This window comes from Rousettus aegyptiacus, unplaced genomic scaffold (assembly GCF_014176215.1).
Source record: "Rousettus aegyptiacus isolate mRouAeg1 unplaced genomic scaffold, mRouAeg1.p scaffold_m13_p_7, whole genome shotgun sequence".
Lineage (NCBI taxonomy): Eukaryota > Metazoa > Chordata > Mammalia > Chiroptera > Pteropodidae > Rousettus > Rousettus aegyptiacus.
This window is the reverse complement of record NW_023416310.1, coordinates 82,780,631-82,799,828: the sequence shown is the minus strand read 5'-3', so window position 1 is coordinate 82,799,828 and position 19,198 is coordinate 82,780,631. Positions and strand designations below refer to the sequence as shown.

At 44.6% G+C, this 19,198-nt stretch overlaps 1 protein-coding gene across 2 annotated transcripts in view; it reads right to left on the bottom strand.

Annotated features, from left to right (window-relative positions):
* The window catches only part of ATP10B (ATPase phospholipid transporting 10B (putative)), a 234,197-nt gene that overhangs the window by 56,501 nt on the left and 158,498 nt on the right, over window positions 1-19,198 (bottom strand). For both annotated transcript variants that reach the window (XM_036224184.1, XM_016167062.2), the window contains one exon: window positions 11,122-11,326. In XM_036224184.1, the coding sequence (XP_036080077.1) occupies window positions 11,122-11,326 (205 nt within the window). The remainder of the gene's footprint in view (window positions 1-11,121; window positions 11,327-19,198) is intronic.

Genomic DNA, 19,198 nt, shown 5'->3' with positions numbered 1-19,198 from the left:
CATCCATATATACTCACACATTTAGGTGTGGACCGTTACACATTTCAAAATACAATTATGCATTTCGGAATTGAGATGATGTTTATCTTGAACATTTCACATGTTATTAACATTTTCTACATCTTTATTAACACTTGCGTAGAAACCTATTGTATGAGTGCCACCATATTTTGTCATTTCACTATTAAATATTTATGTTGTTTCGATCTGTTGTATTGTTGTAAAAATGCTGTGAAAACAGTTGCTCACAAAACAAATAAATAGCATTTACTGTACTCTCATTTCTGCCAGAGGCTGTGATGAGAGCTTTACACATAGTGTTTAGTTTCAAGCCTACAATTATTGTACAGAGTAGCGAAGTACTTTGAACACATCTTTGACTCTTCACATTTTCTCTTATATATTTTAGTTGTATCATCTCTTACAGTCCAACGGGAGGAAGATACACTGGGGGTGGGAAATCCCGCTTTCCAATTCTACCCCACACTGACTACTGCTGTGTTCATCACCCGAGTCTCAGTTTCCTCGTCTGTAGAATGAGACTAACACCTCCTCCCCTGTCATTTCATCTGTACCCCCGAAGATAGTATCCATGTGGGAAAGTTGTGAAAGGCGCAACCTGCTACGCAAACAGAAGGCAGGTATGCTAGAGACAGGGTTAGAAATGGTTTCCTGTGTAGAGCTTTGAGCACGGGGAGCGAATTTATGGCTGAAAGCTTCAAGGTACAGCTGTTCGAAGGAGCAAATTGATTAGAAGAAATGATAGCATTTTCTGGCTTCGTGTAAATATACTGTCCATTGTATCTGCGGGGGCGCCAACATAAATAAACCCTCCAGTCACTTGAAATAAATTACCCATCCAGAAGTTCCTAAAAATATGTCCCTTTTTCCCTCCAGGTATCGATTCTTTCAGGGACAAACACTTGCCGAGCTCTGAGATGCTGACAAATCAGGCTGTAATTTGTCAGCTGCTTTCATGCCCCTGATTAAGCCATGTGCTTCTCTCCTGATCCATACCTCTCGGCTCGTTGCTGGCTTTCTCAATCCAAACTCATTTCAGATAGGAGTGACAGCGGGCTCTGAGAGCTAATGATCCTGCTGCAGTGCGTCCCTGTCATCTGTTTAATCGGACCTGGCAGATCCCGGCAATGACCAAGTCTCCCCTCAGTGGGGCTCTCCAGTGACCTTCCTCCTGATACGTCCCTTATTTTGCTTTTCTTCTGGGCACTGGCCTTCGGTCCTTTCTCTGTCTGCCTCTCCTCATGGAGAGGTGACCTCACATTTTCTAGCAACCTGTTCCCTGGGCATCCTCCTTCCCCAGGATGGGCTGTGGAGAGGGGCACATGGGCTCTACTGTCTCTAAAGACAGCCCATCAAGTTCTCGTCTTGCTTTGAAGGGTTTCCTGTAGCCAACTCCAGGGGATGTCAGCAGAACCCAAGGACAGGAGGGAATTGCCACACGTTCTAAATCTGACATGTCCTTGTTTTAATCTGGAGTTTTTGATTCCCTTCAGATTCACTACCCCACAGCTTTCCTTAGCCTGTGGACGAAGCCCACCCAACCAAGTTTCCTTTCTACCCAGCCTTTTTTCTTAGGCACTGTCCTTGATGGAAGTCTCACAAACAACAAAATGGCCTGGGACCCATTTTGTTTTCTTCAGGCCAGACCCACTCACCTTGAGCACTTATGTGTGCCGGGCACCTGTCATTACGATCTCACGAGAAAGCAATTGTATCATGGCTGGTAGGTAACAGAGCCAGGATTATAGTTCCTATCACTGGCATCCAAAGCCAATCATGATAATCATCACTGTCACCATCGTTACCATCATATTTATTCCTCTCCCCTCTCCTATTATAATATTATTGGTGTAGCAAACACTTATTTCAGTGCTTACTATGTGCCAAGAACCAACTAAGTATTTTCTACATGCTATTTCCTTCAATTCCCCAACGAGGGCCTGACTAGTCTCCCATTCATTTGATCATGCATTTACTGAATACCCGTGACCTATGAACCATAGAAGGAGAGAGAGAGCATCAGAGAGAAGGAAGAGAATATTGACACAAATCAATTATGGCAGCCATAAAACAACTCAAAGTTCCCAGTTTAGCCCCTGTGTATCAATGTGGTATCTATGACAGCAAAGGAAAGTCGGCCAAGTGTTAGTGTGTAATGACTCTTCAGGGTAAGGTACTCCTCCCTGACCTATGAGCTGCATCCTCCCAGAGCCGCTGGGAAGGCCCAGGCGAAGCAAACAGGCTGAAATATGTTCCAGTAACTGGAATAGGCCATTTCTGTTTTACTAGCCTCGACTTTTACTTTCCTAGGCTTAATTTCCTCTATTCTTCACAACCGATTTCAGGTTGATCTGTACACATGACTACATAAATGCACGCACGTATGAATGATCTTTTGAAATGTTTGCAGTGGAAAGCTGTTTTCTGGCAACTCGCCATCCATTCTACTTCCCTTTCATTAATAATCCTTTAATTTCCTTTAAGGAAACTCTCTCCCTGGGTTTGTAATCTTGATGGGAATATAAATCGAGATGCCCTGCCCACCAGATTCTACCGCTGTGGGACTTTGACTTGAGCGAAATGACTTAAGAAAGAAAAAAACAAATGAGGCCATTAAGTAATCACAACTCTCAGTCTCTCCCACTGCACTATTTCCTGGTTCTTCTTTCTGAGTCCGTCTTCGAATCTCCTTTGATTTTGTGAGCCATATTGTGTGCTTCTTTCCTTCTGCCCCATCTCCCACCACATTTTTGTAATAATTTTGTTTTGCTTGAGTCAGATCATTTCTGTTGCTTGCAAAAAAAAAAAGAATCCTAATCAACACATGGCCTCCTCAGGTGCATGGGCATATCTGGGCCCTTAAAAATATCATGATGTTTATTAATTTGGTAAAATTACAGTTCATAAAATACTTCCCCTCATGTACTTGATCTTATTAGATCCTCCCAACTCTTCTGTGACATGTTCAAGACAGGTTATCCTCATGTTATTGGAGAGAAAACTAAGCATTAATTACAGTGAGTAATTTACCCAAGGTCACACAGCTCACGAACATCCAGGTTTGTCTGGTTCTAAAGTGTGCACTGTTGTTTGCTTGATGTAAGCATTTAATGCTGTCTGTCCACAGAGCAAGCCCTCTGGGCCTTTTTCATGTCTTTGCAAGTTTTCCACAGTGACAATTCTCTTAAACTTTCATTGCCAGGTTTAAAGGTTACAACCCTTAAGGGCCCATCTGTCCACCACAGACCATAGCAGTCTCTCTTTCCTTTAAACCTAGACAATTCTTAATTTCCACACCACTTACTTGGAGCTTGTCTTATGCTTTTGATTGTCAAATACCAAGCTGCTTCAATAAGTCGGTTGGTAGATTAAGTGTTGCAACTAGTCCACAAATTCTCACATGCACCAAAATACTGTCTGTAGAGTAAAAATGAGTCTCACATATACATGGTTCTGCATTTTCTATAGGAATTCTTGAAATTGATAAATCACAAGTCCATTTAAGAAAGTTATCAAATTTAACAAAACTTTGTTTTACTTTTTTTTTTTTTTTTTTTAAATAATGGACTCTGAAAGGACAACTACTTTCAGGGAGGAAGGTTTAGGGGGTTATCCACATTTTCTGATAGTCACAGGGGTCTTTACATGAAAAAAAAAAAAAAAGAACCCATAGTCTTAAGGTCTTAGAGGACAAGAAGTACAACTTAGACCACTTGGAAAGCCCTCCATGGCCATTAGGAAATATTTGAGAAAGACTGTGTAATCGAAGAAAGATACATCAGCTAATCTCTTTCCTCAAACGCACATTCTTTCCTGAGTTTTCACTGTGAGCGATATCTGTGAAAAAGAAGAGCTGAACCAGGAATCACCACATTTCTGTGCAGCTCGGAGTCTGCCTCGTGCCCCTCCCCCAACCCCCTGCAGGGATTCTGGTGGCGAAGCAGCAGCCCCGACTCATTTGCAGAGCACTTCCGAGGACTCCGCAGAGACTAGGGGTTACAGGGTATACTATACAATGCACGCCAACCCGGCAGCTATACAAGAGACGCACTGCAAGAATACTATTTAAAGTTTTGCTTTCTTTCTTTCTTTTTTTAAAGCATACTAGTTTGGATAAATGTAGAAGGAAATGTTCTTCACACTCCACTGCTGAGCCAGGTGACAGAGGTCTCCTTCCTGGCATACAAATTAACAACTTGCTGATTTCTGAGAATCCTATCTGAAAACTAATGACAGTTACCAGCACTCGATAAGCTTCCTGCTTTCAAGTCTGAGTTTTTTTTCAAGATAAGCCGCAACAGAGTGACTGGCAGTTACTGATCTGGATGAGGAAATGGTCTGCATAGGCAATCACCCCGGGTCTCTCTGCCTGGTGGAGTGATTCCCACAAAAGCACATAGATTGGGCTGGAGGACTGTGGGAAGAAGACCAAGAATTTTTACAGTCTGCGTTCTCCTTTTTTCCAGTGGACCAATATTGACTAAATTTGATCTTGAAATCTTTTTCTTTTTAAGTTGAAGTAAAATTTGCATAGAACGTTAGTTTTAGGTATCAACGTAAGACTACTGAGGTCATGGCGCAAGAACTCAGGAGTCAATTTGAAGATGTCCCCACTGGCTAAAGATGGGGAGATCAATGAAGATAATAACTGCACTGATTTGATACCCATCAAGTACATTTAAACCCATGAGTTCATATGGATGCTAAAAAAAGCCTCATCGGTCACCTTTGAAGGATGCTAGGGAGTTAACTCATGGAACTCTGACATCGACATGCACGAACACAAATCTAACCGGAATTTGATTTAGGCACTAGATCTCGCTACCAGTTTTAAAAATATGTAGTACAGAGAAATGTGTTAAGTGACACTACAGAGAGATAATGCAATCAGCGAAATCAAGACTACAGGAGATTTTACAGGACAAACAACCTGGTTTATTTAGCAACAAAAATTAAATTATGTGTGTGTGTGTGTGTGTGCACGCGCGCGTGTGTATGTATGTATGTATGTATGTGTGTATGTGTGTGTGTGTGTATATATATATATAGATAGATAGATAGATAGAATAGGGAACCTATAGAGTAAAAGAAATTTAAAAAACTAATCTCAATATTTGGCCTTATTTGGATCCTGTTTCAAACAAACTGAAAATATTGAACGCTAATACCAAAGTCGATATTGCAGAATTAGTGCTAATATTTTAGGTATGACAATAGTATAACAAGATATTTTTTAAGAACCCTAAGGTAGATATTGGGATGTTTATAGGTGAAATATTACAGTATTGAAGATTTGCTTCAAAATGATTTGCAGAGAGAAGGGGGTGGGGACGTAGCTAAAATAAGATTGATCATGAGTTGATTGTTGAAATTAAGTGATAGGTACATAGACTTTATCATATTATCCTCTCTACTTCTGTATATACTTGAAATTTTTCATAATAAAAAAATTTTAAAAAGGAAGAAAATAAAAACACTGCCTGAGTTCAGATCTGAGCTGGGTCAATTGCTAGCGGGGTGACCTAACTGCTCTTGCCTGATTTGTGAAACGGGGATAATCAAAGTGCTTATCTCATCAGGTGACTTAGGAGTAGAAATGGAAATAAGTGTACCGCTTAGAAGAACTGCCTGTGCCTATGTTACATGCCCAATCGAGGTATCTATTGATATTACTAATTAATATTATACTATCGTGTAGATCCCTTATTAATAGAACCCTAAAAAGCATGATCTCTAATCAACATTTAAGCAGTGGTCGGAAGACCAGGTATCATTCTTAAAGGAAATGTAGAACGGCCTGTTAGGGGCAGGTCCCATTACAAAATAAGCCAGGAAAGAGGATTTTTTTCTCCGGTTCTCAGGACAGGCAGCTAGTTACCTTTTGCTTCATCTGAGGTGCAATGGTGAAGTGGATGGTGATCAATGACCCCTTTTCCCACCTCAAATCTGTCAGCAAAGTGCTTCTCTGCCCAAATACTTTAAAATCAGCACACACTTTCACCTCAGAAGATCCAGGCTACAATGGTGATTCCCGACCCAGCGAACGGCTTAAAAGCACCGCCTATCAGAGGAATGCAAGCTAGTGGAGGAGGAGAGCACTTTAACCTGGGCAGTGAACAGGTAAACACAACTATATTACATTACTCCGTGATGCCGGAGGCCAGAGCTTTCGCATTTTGACGTGCGCATAAACCGCACTGGGATCTTGTTAAAATGCAGATTCCAGTTCAGTCTGGGGCAAGGCGGGAGACTCCCCAGGTCTCTCCAGTGACACTGAAGAAGCTAGTCAGGGCCTCGCCTGATGGAGCACGTTCCTGGGTGCCGCCAGGGAATATCCGACACACACACCTCGGTGCGACTCCGGCTTCAGTGATTCGGATAATGGGTGACGATGAAAGAGAATACGACAGGCCCCAAATGGTGTCACTTGTGCTAAAGCCCATGATGCTTAAACCACATGTAATACCTGACCTAACTGTTGTTTCGGCCTCTTCCAAAATGTAATCTTAATTAACCAGTCTGAAATTTCCCGGCCAACACCGAGGAGGTAATCCCTCACGCTGGGAACTCTCCATTCCCCCACAGAAAGAAGAGGCAATTGGCATGATGAAAACCCGAAAGAGGTCCTGGCCCAAAAGTAATCCTTCTCCTCTGTTACGATCCCCCGTGCATCCGCTCTTCCTACAAAAACATTCCATCTTGTACAACCCCTCAGAGCTCCATTGCGGGTGCTAGATAGGGTGCTGCTGAATTCATAAGTCCCTTAGTAAAGCCAGTTAGATCTTCAAGTTTACTCAGTTGAATTTTGTTCTTTAACACTAGGAATGTGTTTGATCTGAAATACTAATCAGGAGAATTTATTTCTGACTCTTTGGTAAATGCTCCATTCACCAAAATGAATGGTGCATACTCATTTTTCGGGTTTGCCTATCTTAAAAACCTTTTTAAAAAAAGAGGTTTCAGGTATCAGAATGTCACCAAAGAGAAAACCTTACGATTCTCTAATGATGTCCTCTTGCCTGCTGGGTACATTAGCATAATCCTAATGTTGGATTCCTTCCCTTTCTGCTCTTTTCCCAATAATGAAATATGGGAATAACTATTTCAGGAACAAGTCAATAAATTTGTAAATTCTAAGATGGCCCATCACAATAAAAGTTCCAAATGAGGGGGAAAAAATGGCTTTGTGCAATTTGAATTCTGAGAAAAGGATTTTGAAACCAACTCTCCGGCAACCTTCAGAACGATGTGCCCTGTAACAGGGAAGACTTTTGAGAAGCTGTCATCTTTATAATTTCATCTGAGTGTAGGCAGCAAAGGGAAGAATGAACTGCTAAGCCATGAGGATTGTCAACTCCTCTGTCATGTCTTCCTGGTTGTGATCATGGGTTCCACAATCCGGGTTTACATTTGCCCCAAATTGCCATAGGAATGCTAAAAATGACTGTCCCCAAAACTGGCTCTGAGCTTAAATAAGTTTTGAAAGCTGAGAGTTCGAGGATTTAACCAGTCGCTAGACTGCAAGTCTTCTCAGAGACCTTAGCATGTTAATGCACATTGGAACGCCAAGAGGGATCCATGCCACATAAGCCTCCCAATCGGATTTGACCAAGGGCCTTATCTCTCAAGAACTCTCTCTTGGGATAAGGGTTTGGCAGACTCCACCTTGAGAAATGCTGGTCTACAAGAGCTGGGATAAAGTTTGTCTTATTGACTTTGAATTAGAATATCTTTCTGTGGTTCCACAGTATAGCGGTTAGCATGTCTGCTTTACACGCAGAAGGTCCTGGGTTCATTCCCCAGTGGAGCCACGGTCCATGGTCTACGGCCATGCCACCCTGAACAAGCCCCGCTGTCTGATCTTGGAAGCTAAGCAGGGTTGGGCCTAGTTAGTACTTGAATAGGAGACCACCTAGGAAGACCAGGTGCTATAGGCATTAAAAAAAAATGTTAAAAGAAAAAAAAAAAAAAGAAAGAATATCTTTCATCATTCATGAGATTGTGAAAATGAATGTTGGGTGTGTGTGTGTGTGGTGGGAGTTTTCATAAATCTCTGTGGTTAGTAAAACCCTTTGGGCAAGGTGAAGGTCTCACAGACAATGGGGATTTAGACAAGGCAACAAAAGCCATTAATACTTATAAGATATTAATTCCCAAACAGACCATATTTGAACCTCTTTAGAATCTTCTCTGAGACGAGTGGTAACATTTGCCTTTTTCGTACCTCAGAATTTTCGTCTTTTAAATGAGAATAGTAATATTTACCTCATGGGGTGCTTGCAAGGACTGAAAGAGACAATGCGTGCACAAGCACTCGCACGTGTAAGAAGCCCATGTGAGGTGACAGTTTTGTTCTCATTACGGTAAGTGTAGTTTGGAAATGCTCGAGGTGGCATCTTCCCTTTGCTGTACAGGTTTTTAAGGAGGTGGTAGTAGGTTCGTATCAAGATTATTTAAAAAAAAAATGTGCATGCCCAGACCCCTACTCCATATTGAACCGTGATTTAGCGGTGGTGATCGAGAAGGAGGCGGCATGCACATTTTAAAAACTACGGGGGGCAAATCCCTAAGCTGTCATCTCACCTCTTTTGCATGGTACTGGGGTATGTTCCTTGGAATACAAGGTTCCTGTTGTTAAATGTTTAGAAATGCTACCTGCTGGTACCTGGCCCCTCTCCTCTTGGGGATTATCAAGTATCTGAGAAGTCCTGCAGTACATAACATTTGCAAAGTTATCACCTATTGCCTGAACTTGAGACATGTGTTTATCTTGCAACTCTCATCAATGTTTTCATTCAATGCATTTGAGAAATACTATAGATAGAGTCAGCCAGAGAGAATTCTATCCACATTCAGAAATCTTTTTGTACTAAAGGTACAAGGGAGAAGCAAGGTAGAAAAGAACAGCCAAATTCTTCTTCCCCAGGGAGCTGGCTAAGCCTACTTTTATTCCTCCTGCCACTTGCTACTTATACGTACAAAGAATATTGACAATGATAGATGTGAACTCTCAAATAAGCATCTCTGGGTAACCTCAAGGTAAGAGTCAAAGGGCCGGGAGATGAGCTACCGAAAACCTCAGGACCCAAGACTCTGGATGAACCTGGCTTTGAATCCTGGTTCCAATACTTAGCTGAGTGACGTCGGGCAAGTTACTTAACCTTCCATGCCTCAGTGTCCTTATGTGTATAATGCGGACAATAAGAGCACCCATATCATTGAGCTTTCGTGAGAATAAATGAGGTAATCATGCAAAGCCCTTAGTAAGGGTTTAAGAAAAATATTATTATTCCTACTATCATATAGAAATGGGAAAACATGTGAGCAAAGTGAGGTGGGGGGAATCAAAAATTGAAACAAAAGAAACTGTGGAAAAATTCAAGCTCACATAGATCTTCGTTTTTTCGCAAATGAATTTACTTTTTTTTTTTTTTTTGGTAAGTCATTATGCCAAGAACCCCATGAGAATTCAGGGTTAGAGTTTGAGAGATGCTATGAAATTGGCTGGTCGGTAGTCCTGGGTGTAAGTGACCCTTCATCTGGCTCTTCACTCAAGTCGAATCCCAAACTATCTGACTAATTAACAGGCAAGAAACAGCTTGGGAGCTGTTGCCAAAGACAAAATGGAAAGTGACTGGTTGAAACCCAATAACATGGAAATAGATGCCCGAGAGAGAGTAAAGAGGACTCGGAATCATGAGGAGGAGGTGGGGGGCGGAGGGGCGCTAAAGGGAGATTTGTAAGCAAATACAAGTCCCGCCGCTCTAGAACTAAAAAAAAAAAAAAAAAAAAATGAAATAGTGTTCAAGAGAAAGTGCTCTGTTACGTGGTAAGTCTGAGGCGGCAGTCACACACTCACATACACATGTGTGTGGGCTGTGCATGAGGTGTGGTCAAAAACCTCTGCTCTAAAGGGCAGGCATAAGGCCCAGAAACTGCCTGTCATTGCGAGTCGAGTGGCTTTGTGAACCTCCCCGGATCCTGCCCTTCCTTTCTGTGAACACTGGGGTGATTTGGTCAAAGGGGCAAGGACGAGCGAAGGCGAGAAAACTCAGACACCGGCCCCGCCCCGGGTGCAGTGACTGGCTCACACGGAGCCTGGAGGCCGAGGGGAAGCCTGAGCCACTGTGATGTCCACACAGTGATGCGACGCGGCCACGCTGGGTTCCGTTCTCAGCGCGGCAGCTGCAGCCGAGGCAGCGGCAAAGGACGGTGAGCTGTGTGTCTCCCGGGCACCAACCCTGTCTGCCCTTTACGCTCCTATCTCGTTCAAATCTCACAGCAAAACTACGGGATGGCTACGAGTCTCACTGTCAGGAGGAGAACAGACTCCTGAGGACCGAATCGACCATATGAAAAGGGAGAACTGTTTTATGAGGACTGTTCGTCCCGTGCTTTAAAAGGCAGAATGGAGTACGGCGAATGGTCCCCTCTTGAGTAACCGTAGTCGAGATAACAGAACACACGAGAATCGTTGTGAAGTGAAGCATGTAACCTTCACTCAATTTCTCCCCAGCCGAAGACCGGCAGGGTGAAGAGAAGTCATAGACTTTCATTCTTTCCCATGGGTATAGAAAGGTTCCGGACTGCAAATCAACTCTTTCAGGGAGAATTTAAATTGAAGATTGCAATATCACGCCCAGCGCCGATCAGTCAACACCCACTGTGCATGAACACCGCGCGACCTGCTGCCAACCGCTGGCGCGTCTCTCACCGTGTGCGCACCTTCCTGCTAAGTCATTCACGCGCGTATCGTTTAGACTTCAGAATGACCCTGTGGAGAGGTACTGCTTTTGCGCCCATTCCCCAGATGAGGGAATGAAGGCGTGAGAGGGTGGTGACGTGCCGAAGGGACAGGGCTCATGATTGGTAGGGCTGGGCTCTGAGTCCAGCTCTGTCAGCCTCCGTTTCCTTGTCTGTGATAAGGGCACAATGCGCACATCGGATGGCTGCCAGGAAGATTAAATGCACCCCAGTGCTTGGGAAAAGGAGGCAGCCACCGCTTTCCCTTCTATGCACCCGATTAGGGTCAACTTTCCAGTAGACTTGGCTTGCTTCTCCCCTTAACCTTACCATTGAAAACCTCGGGAAGAGCCCTACCTGTTGAGAGAAGCCCTTCACCACACGCCTTTGCTTGAGGTTTGTCTCTCCATCCAGGTTGGCGGTCTCCAGGTGGCAGATCCCGCTGGGGTCCGAGGAAAAGAGGAGGAGGATGTCTGCTGGGATGACCTCGTTGCACCGCACTTGGATGAAGTCGCCCACACGTACATCCTTCCAGCGCCTCTGCACGTAGCTCTGCTCTTTTCTTGGGTGGGAGAAAGACAGGGGTCAGAGTGAGTTCTAAGGGTCTCCAGAAAGTTGGCGCATGAGTGTGGTAAGGTCCTACCTGCAGCCATCTTCCAGTCAGCCTGTCATGAGACTGCTCTGCACCTTACCTGACCCCGAAGGACCACCACCATAACCTCTCTAGCAAGCTAAGCATGCTCTATGGAATCCCACCAGTAAAAGATCTGCCCTTATAATTATTTAGAGTTTTGATTGACGGCTGGCTGCTGACTGGGTACTGTGCTCAGTCCTCACTTCCTACCAGGAGGAAAAATTGAAAGGAGAAGGTGATTGACCACGCAATTATATTAGCACGTGCTCTTAAAGTCTACCATTTCCAGTGATTACCGCGAGGGACTGCGGGAGAGGAAAGATGGTTTCTAATTATGGGGCAAGAGTGGCAGTAGGGGAGGCGGGGATATAGGTCTCTATCTAGGGAGACCTGGAGAGGGGCTAGAGTAGAAAACTCTGGGCTGCCAGAGAATTAGAAAGATGGCACCAGGAACTTTGACAGGATGGAACCCACAGTAACGACAGAATCAGGGGGCTGAAGAAATCTGAGGAAATTATGTACTTTCTCTTCCCATCCAATTTATCAAGCTCAGACAATAACAGTGGCAACGACGTTGGCAAATTTAGCATCGTGACCATGCCAAGCACTAGTGTTAATTAATACTTCGTGTACTTGTATAATAACCCACAGATATTATTATGAAGAATTGAGGGTGCAGGAAAGATTTTCTGAGGTCTTACAAAACAGAGCTGGGGCCTGAGCCTGGGTCCAACCTGACACCAAATCACACGGCTTCCACTGCTTAGATCTTGTCCTCCCTCCTCCATTTTTCCACTGCCAGCAGAAGGACACGCCGCCACCCCAGGCAGTGTGTCGCATTTCGAGGAGCTCCTCCTGCTCAGCCAAATATTGAGCTAGTTCTGCTCTCCCAGTCAACAGGACCTAGTCTACCCTCTACCATTTTCGCAATAACTTAAGGCACTCTTCGGGTGTTCTGTGAAGACTTTTGGACATGCCAAGTCAAATTTAACTTTCCAGGTGCCCTCAATTTTTCTTGTGTGACAGTTTCAAAATCTCTCCTGGAGATGTGTGGGCTCTTCTGCCTCAGGTTGAGCTTAGAAATGTCCTTCTTTAAATGTAAGATGTGGAACCAAACCAATATCCCGCATGGGGTCTTTTTAATTGAGCCCAGCTGGCAGCAGGGGCCTTCCAAGTCCAGCCAGGCCTGGAGAGGTAGCTTTTACTGGTCTTCTCTGCTGATGCTGAGCACCTATGGGCATGTCATTGCTTCTGTTTCTGCTGGAATCTGGGCTGCCCTGGGCATGACAAGCTCACTCTTCCAGAAAAAGAGGCTTGGCTGGAACTTTTCCTTTCTCCTTTGACTTTACAGATTTCCCGGAGGAAGATGAGGGGGTTGATATCTACCTCCTTTCTTTAGGACCCTCTAGAGCAAGGGTCCCCAACCCTCCAGGCTGCAGACTGGTACTGGTCCATGGCCTGTTAGGAATCAGGCCACACAGCAGGAGGTGAGCAGCAGGTGAGCGAGTTAAGCTTCATCTGTATTTGCAGCCGCTCCCCAGCGCTACCATCACTGCCTCAGCTCCACCTCTGATCATCAGGCATTAGATTCTTATAGGAGCACCGGTCCCTGGTGCCAAAAAGGTTGGGTACTGCTGCTCTGGAGAACCCCAAGCAAGCCCTCCTCAGATCCCATTTTTTTTTTTTTTGCCGCAAAAGACGTTTGCAGAGGACTCTCCCAGTTCCTTGAAAAGAGTGTGCTTGCCTTTGGAAGGCCAAGGGGAAGTCAGATTAGAATCTGTAAAATGATCAGGGTCCTCGGAATTAAAGAGCAGCCTTGCAATTCTAAAGACCCATATACTCCTGCGAAAGTGCCTGCAGTCCTGGAGTGCTCTGGCTAAATCGAGTCATGGGCAATGTCATCCCAATGGCCACTGAGACCACTTTTAAGGACTGGGGGCAACGCGTCTCTAGCCTTTTAGTAATAATTCTTCTTTTCAGGGAGAAGCATGTCACAGGTATTTAAGTACTTTTCATTCCATCAGCTGCTTTTATGCTTCCTCTCTGCCCAACATCACTTTTTTTTTTTCTCCATGAAGAATAGTGATGGTCCCCCAAGATTTGTTCCTCAGTGTCATTTCAGAAATACATGTTCCTGTTTATTGATGTATTTAGGGTGGATACTCCATCAGGAGTGTCAATGTTACTATCAAGTCATTCATGCTCTCTCCCTGATTCAGAGAAAAAGTAGTCTTTTTCTTCAGAGCACCCTTGGGAACACCTGTTAACTGTCTGAGTATAGGCCACTTAAAGGAACTGGAATGGATCATACTTTCTATGGGAAATCTCGCAGGGTAAAGGAGTGACTGGCTGCTTAAAAAAAAAAAAAAGAATCCTTAAATATTGCAGCAAAATTGCTCCAAGGAACAAAAGATTATCACTCAACTTGTCTATCTACTTTTCAACCTACTTCTTTGACATCTGTGTCCTATCGAATAGTGCCTTTGGGGATGGTGGGGTATCAGTTATTGCCATAATCTCAGCATTCCAAATGGTATTTGAGACCAGATTTAATGAGAGCATCTTTGACTCTGAGCAATATCCCAACTGCCAAGATGTCCACAGCACACTGGTCAAGGTCTGCAAATGCTAGCTGCACACGCGGGCACATCAGGGGTGAGGCCAAAGCGTCTCCACCCGTGAACGTCAGACCTCATTCTTCCCTCTTCTACTAAAGGGCTTCGCTGCTTAAGATGGGATGTGGGTAACTAAGGGGACAGAAGATGGAGAGTTACGGAGATGAGTTTATGGTATATACATCTTTATGAAAGGCCACTTCCGTGAATTGGGCTGGAGTGTTGTCTTGTCAATTCGCATCATGATGACAGGTATCATGAGGTTGATAGAGCCACTTAAGAAGCTTTAAGTCAGGGCAGTCTCTGTCTTCTACTTTTCCTTGGATCCCAGGGAGGTCACTGCTGTGCTGGTAATGGCCACCTCTGTCTTTCCTATAGATGTAATTCTCTCTTCTTTAGGATGGCGTGTGGTGGTGAGGACACTTCTCAGTCCCTGTTGTAGGCTTACCCTCCCCAGGACAGAGTTGCCCACATCCAGAGCTGTGCTTCCCCGACAGGGCGCACATACCTCCAGGCACACGTCCTGTCGTGTGTGTCTGAGGGTGCTGAAGCTATGGGATCGACATGATTTTGGGGTGTTCATTTAAAAAAGGTATGTTTTAGTAATTTAGCTGGTGTATAACTTAAATGATTATATTTACACTAACTCAAATATAGTCATGTTATGGAATAAGAATCAAAAATTCATAGGAACTTTAGGAGTTAAAAAAAGCGACATCAGGGACATTTCCTTCTTGCACTGGGCCACGTTGTGCTGTTTTCCTGGTCCGCTGGGTCCACTTTGTCTCCTCAACCGTCATGAGCCTGAGTGGAAAAGGTAAAGACCCACAGCCCTAGGGGATCCAGCCCAAGGGAACGACGAGTGGCCAAATCCAGAATCCAGGTGATGTGGAAAAGTGCTCCTGCAGTGAGTGATGCCCAGACATGGCCGGAAGCTGGCTAGGTGCCGCCTGAGGACATCGTTCCCTTGTGAATCCAGCCTGTTTGGAACGACGGCCGCAGGTGGATGTGTCCACATGCTCTTGATCATCTCCTTGCTCAGCGCGTCCACACCTGGGAATGGACTGCTATTTTCGTTTCATGGAATGTTCACTGCTGTTCACAAATATGACAAATCAGTGTGGCTTGGGACAAAGACGCCATCTGTCAGCTTCCGCCTCCAGGAGAAATTAAGTGGTGCCGTGTTAAACAGCTGAGCGGAGATAGGGTTTATGAAGAGGTAAATAAAAGAGTAAGAGAGGTTTGTAACCGACCAGATGCTGTGAGGAAGCAGGTTAAAGCTAGGGGGTGGAAGCGGGGAGGAGAGGATGCTTAAGGCTTCATTTCTCAAGCATTGGGTTTCAAGGAACTGGAGTAGAGACGGTCAGTTTACCGGGAGGATTAGTCGTCTGGGGACATCCTGCTCAAAGCAGGATGATGCGGTTACCTGAGCTGCCCTTCGGGAAGCGTGAAGGTCAGGCCCAGAATGGTCGTGTCACCCAGAGGTGGAAGGGGAATGCCAGGGAGAACGGGTGCTGTGCAGGGGTTAAAAGTGGGCTTGAGTCCCAGCTTTCCTGCTTACTCCCAGTGTGAAACTTGAGCAAGTTACTTAGCCTCTCAGTGCCTACTTTTTCAGTGGATGGCAATATGTGCATTTGCCTCAGAAGGACTGGCGACGTGAAACATAGGACTGAGCTCAGGGCTTTACGCTTATTGCTCAATAAAGACAACATGATTTTATAATGAAGATTATGATGAGGACAATGACTGTTAGTGTTATGGTGAGAGCTAAGCACTACTATTCCAGCCCCGGTATGTCATTCTTGGCGCTATGGGAAACTGCGATTATGACTGTGATTACATTTCATGGCTTAGGTCCAGCTGCACAATGCGCAAACACACACAAAAAAATCTCTAAAAATCCAAAGCTTTTATCCAAGTCCAGAGATGAGGCACCCAAACTTAGTAGACTTAGGGCTCTGGACGCTGACTACTGGGACAAACTCCCCAACAGGTGTGCCCTTAAAATTAGGGCTGCCCAGCAAATTCTTTTGTGGATGTTGACAAACTGATTCTGAAGTTTATATGAAGAGGCGAAAGTTTCAGAATAGTCAACACAATTAAGGAGAAGAACAAAGTTGAAAGACTGACACTACTGACTTTAAGACTTACTCTTAAGCTACAGTAATCAAAACAGTGTGATATTGGCCAAAGAGGAGACAAATAGATCAATGGAACAGAACAGAGAGCTCATAAATAGACCTGCATAAATACTGTTAAGTGATCTTTGACCAAAGAGCAAAGACAATGCAAAGATAGTCTTTTCAAGAAAAGGTGCTAAAACAACTGGATGTCCACATGCAAACAATGAATCTAGATACAGACTTTATCCCCTTCTCAACAATCCACTCTAAATGGATTGCAGACACAAATGTGAAATGCACACTATAAAATTCCTAGATGATATAACAGGAAAAAACAGGAAAAAATCCTAGATGACCTTGGGTATGGCGGTAACTTTTTAGATACAACACAAAGGCACTATCAAATGAAAGAAACAATTGATAAGCAGAGTGTCACTAAAATTAAAAACTTCTACTCTGCAACAGACAATGTCAAGAGAATGAGAAGCCATAGGCCTGGAGAAAATATGTGACTTGTAGAGGCACATCTGATTAAGAACTGTTATCCAAAATATACGAAGAACTGTTAAAACTTAACAATAAGAAAACAAAGAACCCAATCAAAACAGGCAAACGATCTGAACAGATACCTCACTAAAGAAGATATACAGATGGTAAATAAGCATATGAAAAGATGTTCTACATCATATGTCGTCAGAGAGCTACAAATTGAAATAACGAGATATTACTACACACTTAATAGAATGGCCAAAATCCAGAACACTGACTGACCCCACCAAATGCTGGTGTGGATGTGGAGTAACAGGAATTCTCACTCCTTGCTGGTGGGAATTCAAAACAGACAGCCACTGTGGAAGACAGTTTGATGGTTTCTTATAAAACTAAACATACTCTTACCATATGATCCAATAATTGTGGCCCTTGGTATTTCCCAAAGGAGTTGAAAACTTATGTCCACACAAAAATCTTCACATGGATGTTTATAGGAGCTTTATTTGTAAATGCCTAAACTTGGGAGCAATTGAGATGTCCACTAGTGGGAGAATGGATAAATAAACTGTGGCACATCCAGACAATGGAATATCGTTGTTCAGCACTAAAAAGAAATGAGCTATCAAGCCATGAAAAGACACAGAGGAACCTTGAAAACATATCACCAAGGAAAAGAAGCCAATGCAAAAATGCTATGTACTGTATGATTCCAACTAGAAGACATTCTGGAAAAGGCAAAACTATGGATACAATTCAAAGGTCAGTGGTTGCTGGGGGGGTGGGGAGAAGGCTTTAAAAAAAGAGAACACAGAGGATTTTTAGGGCAGTAAAACTACGCTGTATGACACTACAACGGTGGATCCATGTCATTATATATTTGTCTAAACTCACAGAATGTACAACACCAAGAATGCATTGTAATGCAAACTATGGACGCGAGTGATTATGATGCATCAACACAGGTTCATCCATTGGACCAACATACAGTGGGGGATGCTGACAATAGGGGTGGCTGTGCATGTGTGGGGGGTCGAGGGTATGTAGGAAATCTCTGTGCCTTCCCTTCAATTTCCTGTGAACCTAAAATTGCTCTAGAAAACTAAAGCCTTAATAAAAAAAAACGTCAGGGCTAGAGAAGATCTGATAGACCTCCAACTCAACACTCCATTATTCACATGAGGAAACTGAGGCTAGGAGTGACCTGGCCGAGGTGGACGGCATCAAAGCCTGGGCTGGGAATCCTTCTTTCCATGGCTCCCAGGAGGAGAACCAGGGCCCTGTGACTGGTTCAGGAATACCTGTAATGCCCAACTGTTCTGGCAGAGGTGTGTTGAGGTAGAGGCAGTAATGCAGAGTGGTTAAAATCTTTGGAGTCAGGCGAGCCTGATTTAAAACCTTGAAACTACCTTTTGCATGCAGTGTGGCCTTGAACCCACGACTTAACTGTCTGACCCTCGGCTCATTCATCTGCCAAATGGGACAAATAAAATCCATTCTACAGGTGATAGTGAGAGTTAAGTAAAATGATATATGAAAGTGTCTAATGACCATTTACTCCTGCTATTATCATCACCAGAGTCAGTATTAGCTTGGAGCGAACAGGTCACTGCTATAGAGACAGTAGATCAGAGACTGTGTGGTCGCCTGTTTTCATGAGCTGATCTGACTGAGGTCTGGGGTTTTGGGCTGGAGGAGGAGGCTGGCAAGAGGAGGTGGAAATTAGAAAGGTAGAAGAGGTCGTGTGACCTGAGTCTCTGACCTGGCTCCAGGAAATGGAACAGGGAAGCTAAAGGGTTACAGTGAAGACAGTCCGGGCTTGGGGCAGAGCCGTGTGGCGCCGAGTGCACCTGTGGCTGCTGCCTCCCTCTTCTTTGTTCTCTGCACCTGCCTGTCAGCCACAGACCACGATGAGGGGACTTCAGACGCGGAGGACTGAGGAAAGCATCAGCAGGGAACAGCGGAGGCCTGAGAAGTGGCAGGAGGCTTGGACCCCTGGCTTGGCTGGAGATATTTCGCATGGGGTGCGAGTGATATTCCCGATACCTGATGACACCCAGGTGTGGCTGGGGAGGCTGGAGGATTCGGGTGAGAGGACTGATGTCCCAAATAAGCAGTGTGGGGCTGAGCGTCACTGTCCTTGGGGCGTTTGTATTTATGTGACCTCATTATCACCCAGAGGCTGGTAAGGCCTGACACATTTAGGTCACATGTGTACACTATAAAGTCCTTCTTTATACTAGGAGGACACCGAAGCCTGACCTCTGAGCACAGCCTGCTCCCTGACCTCTTTGTCCACGTGGCCGTCACACAGGGAAAGCAGAACTGAGTACAGATGACGCCATGCAATGATGGCCATGAACACACCACACTAATAGAGGGCGGGGCATTCGCGGGTGCAGTCCGGCAAAGCCACTGCCACGGATCATGGAGCGGCAGCCTGGGGGCATTCATGGCATGAGATGTGCCCCCTACCCCTGCCCCCCCGTGCCCTTCCTCCGGCTGCTGCAGATCCAACTCCTACCTCTCTCTTTTCCGGGCACTGCGTGTCAATGGGGCACCTCTTGTGGCCC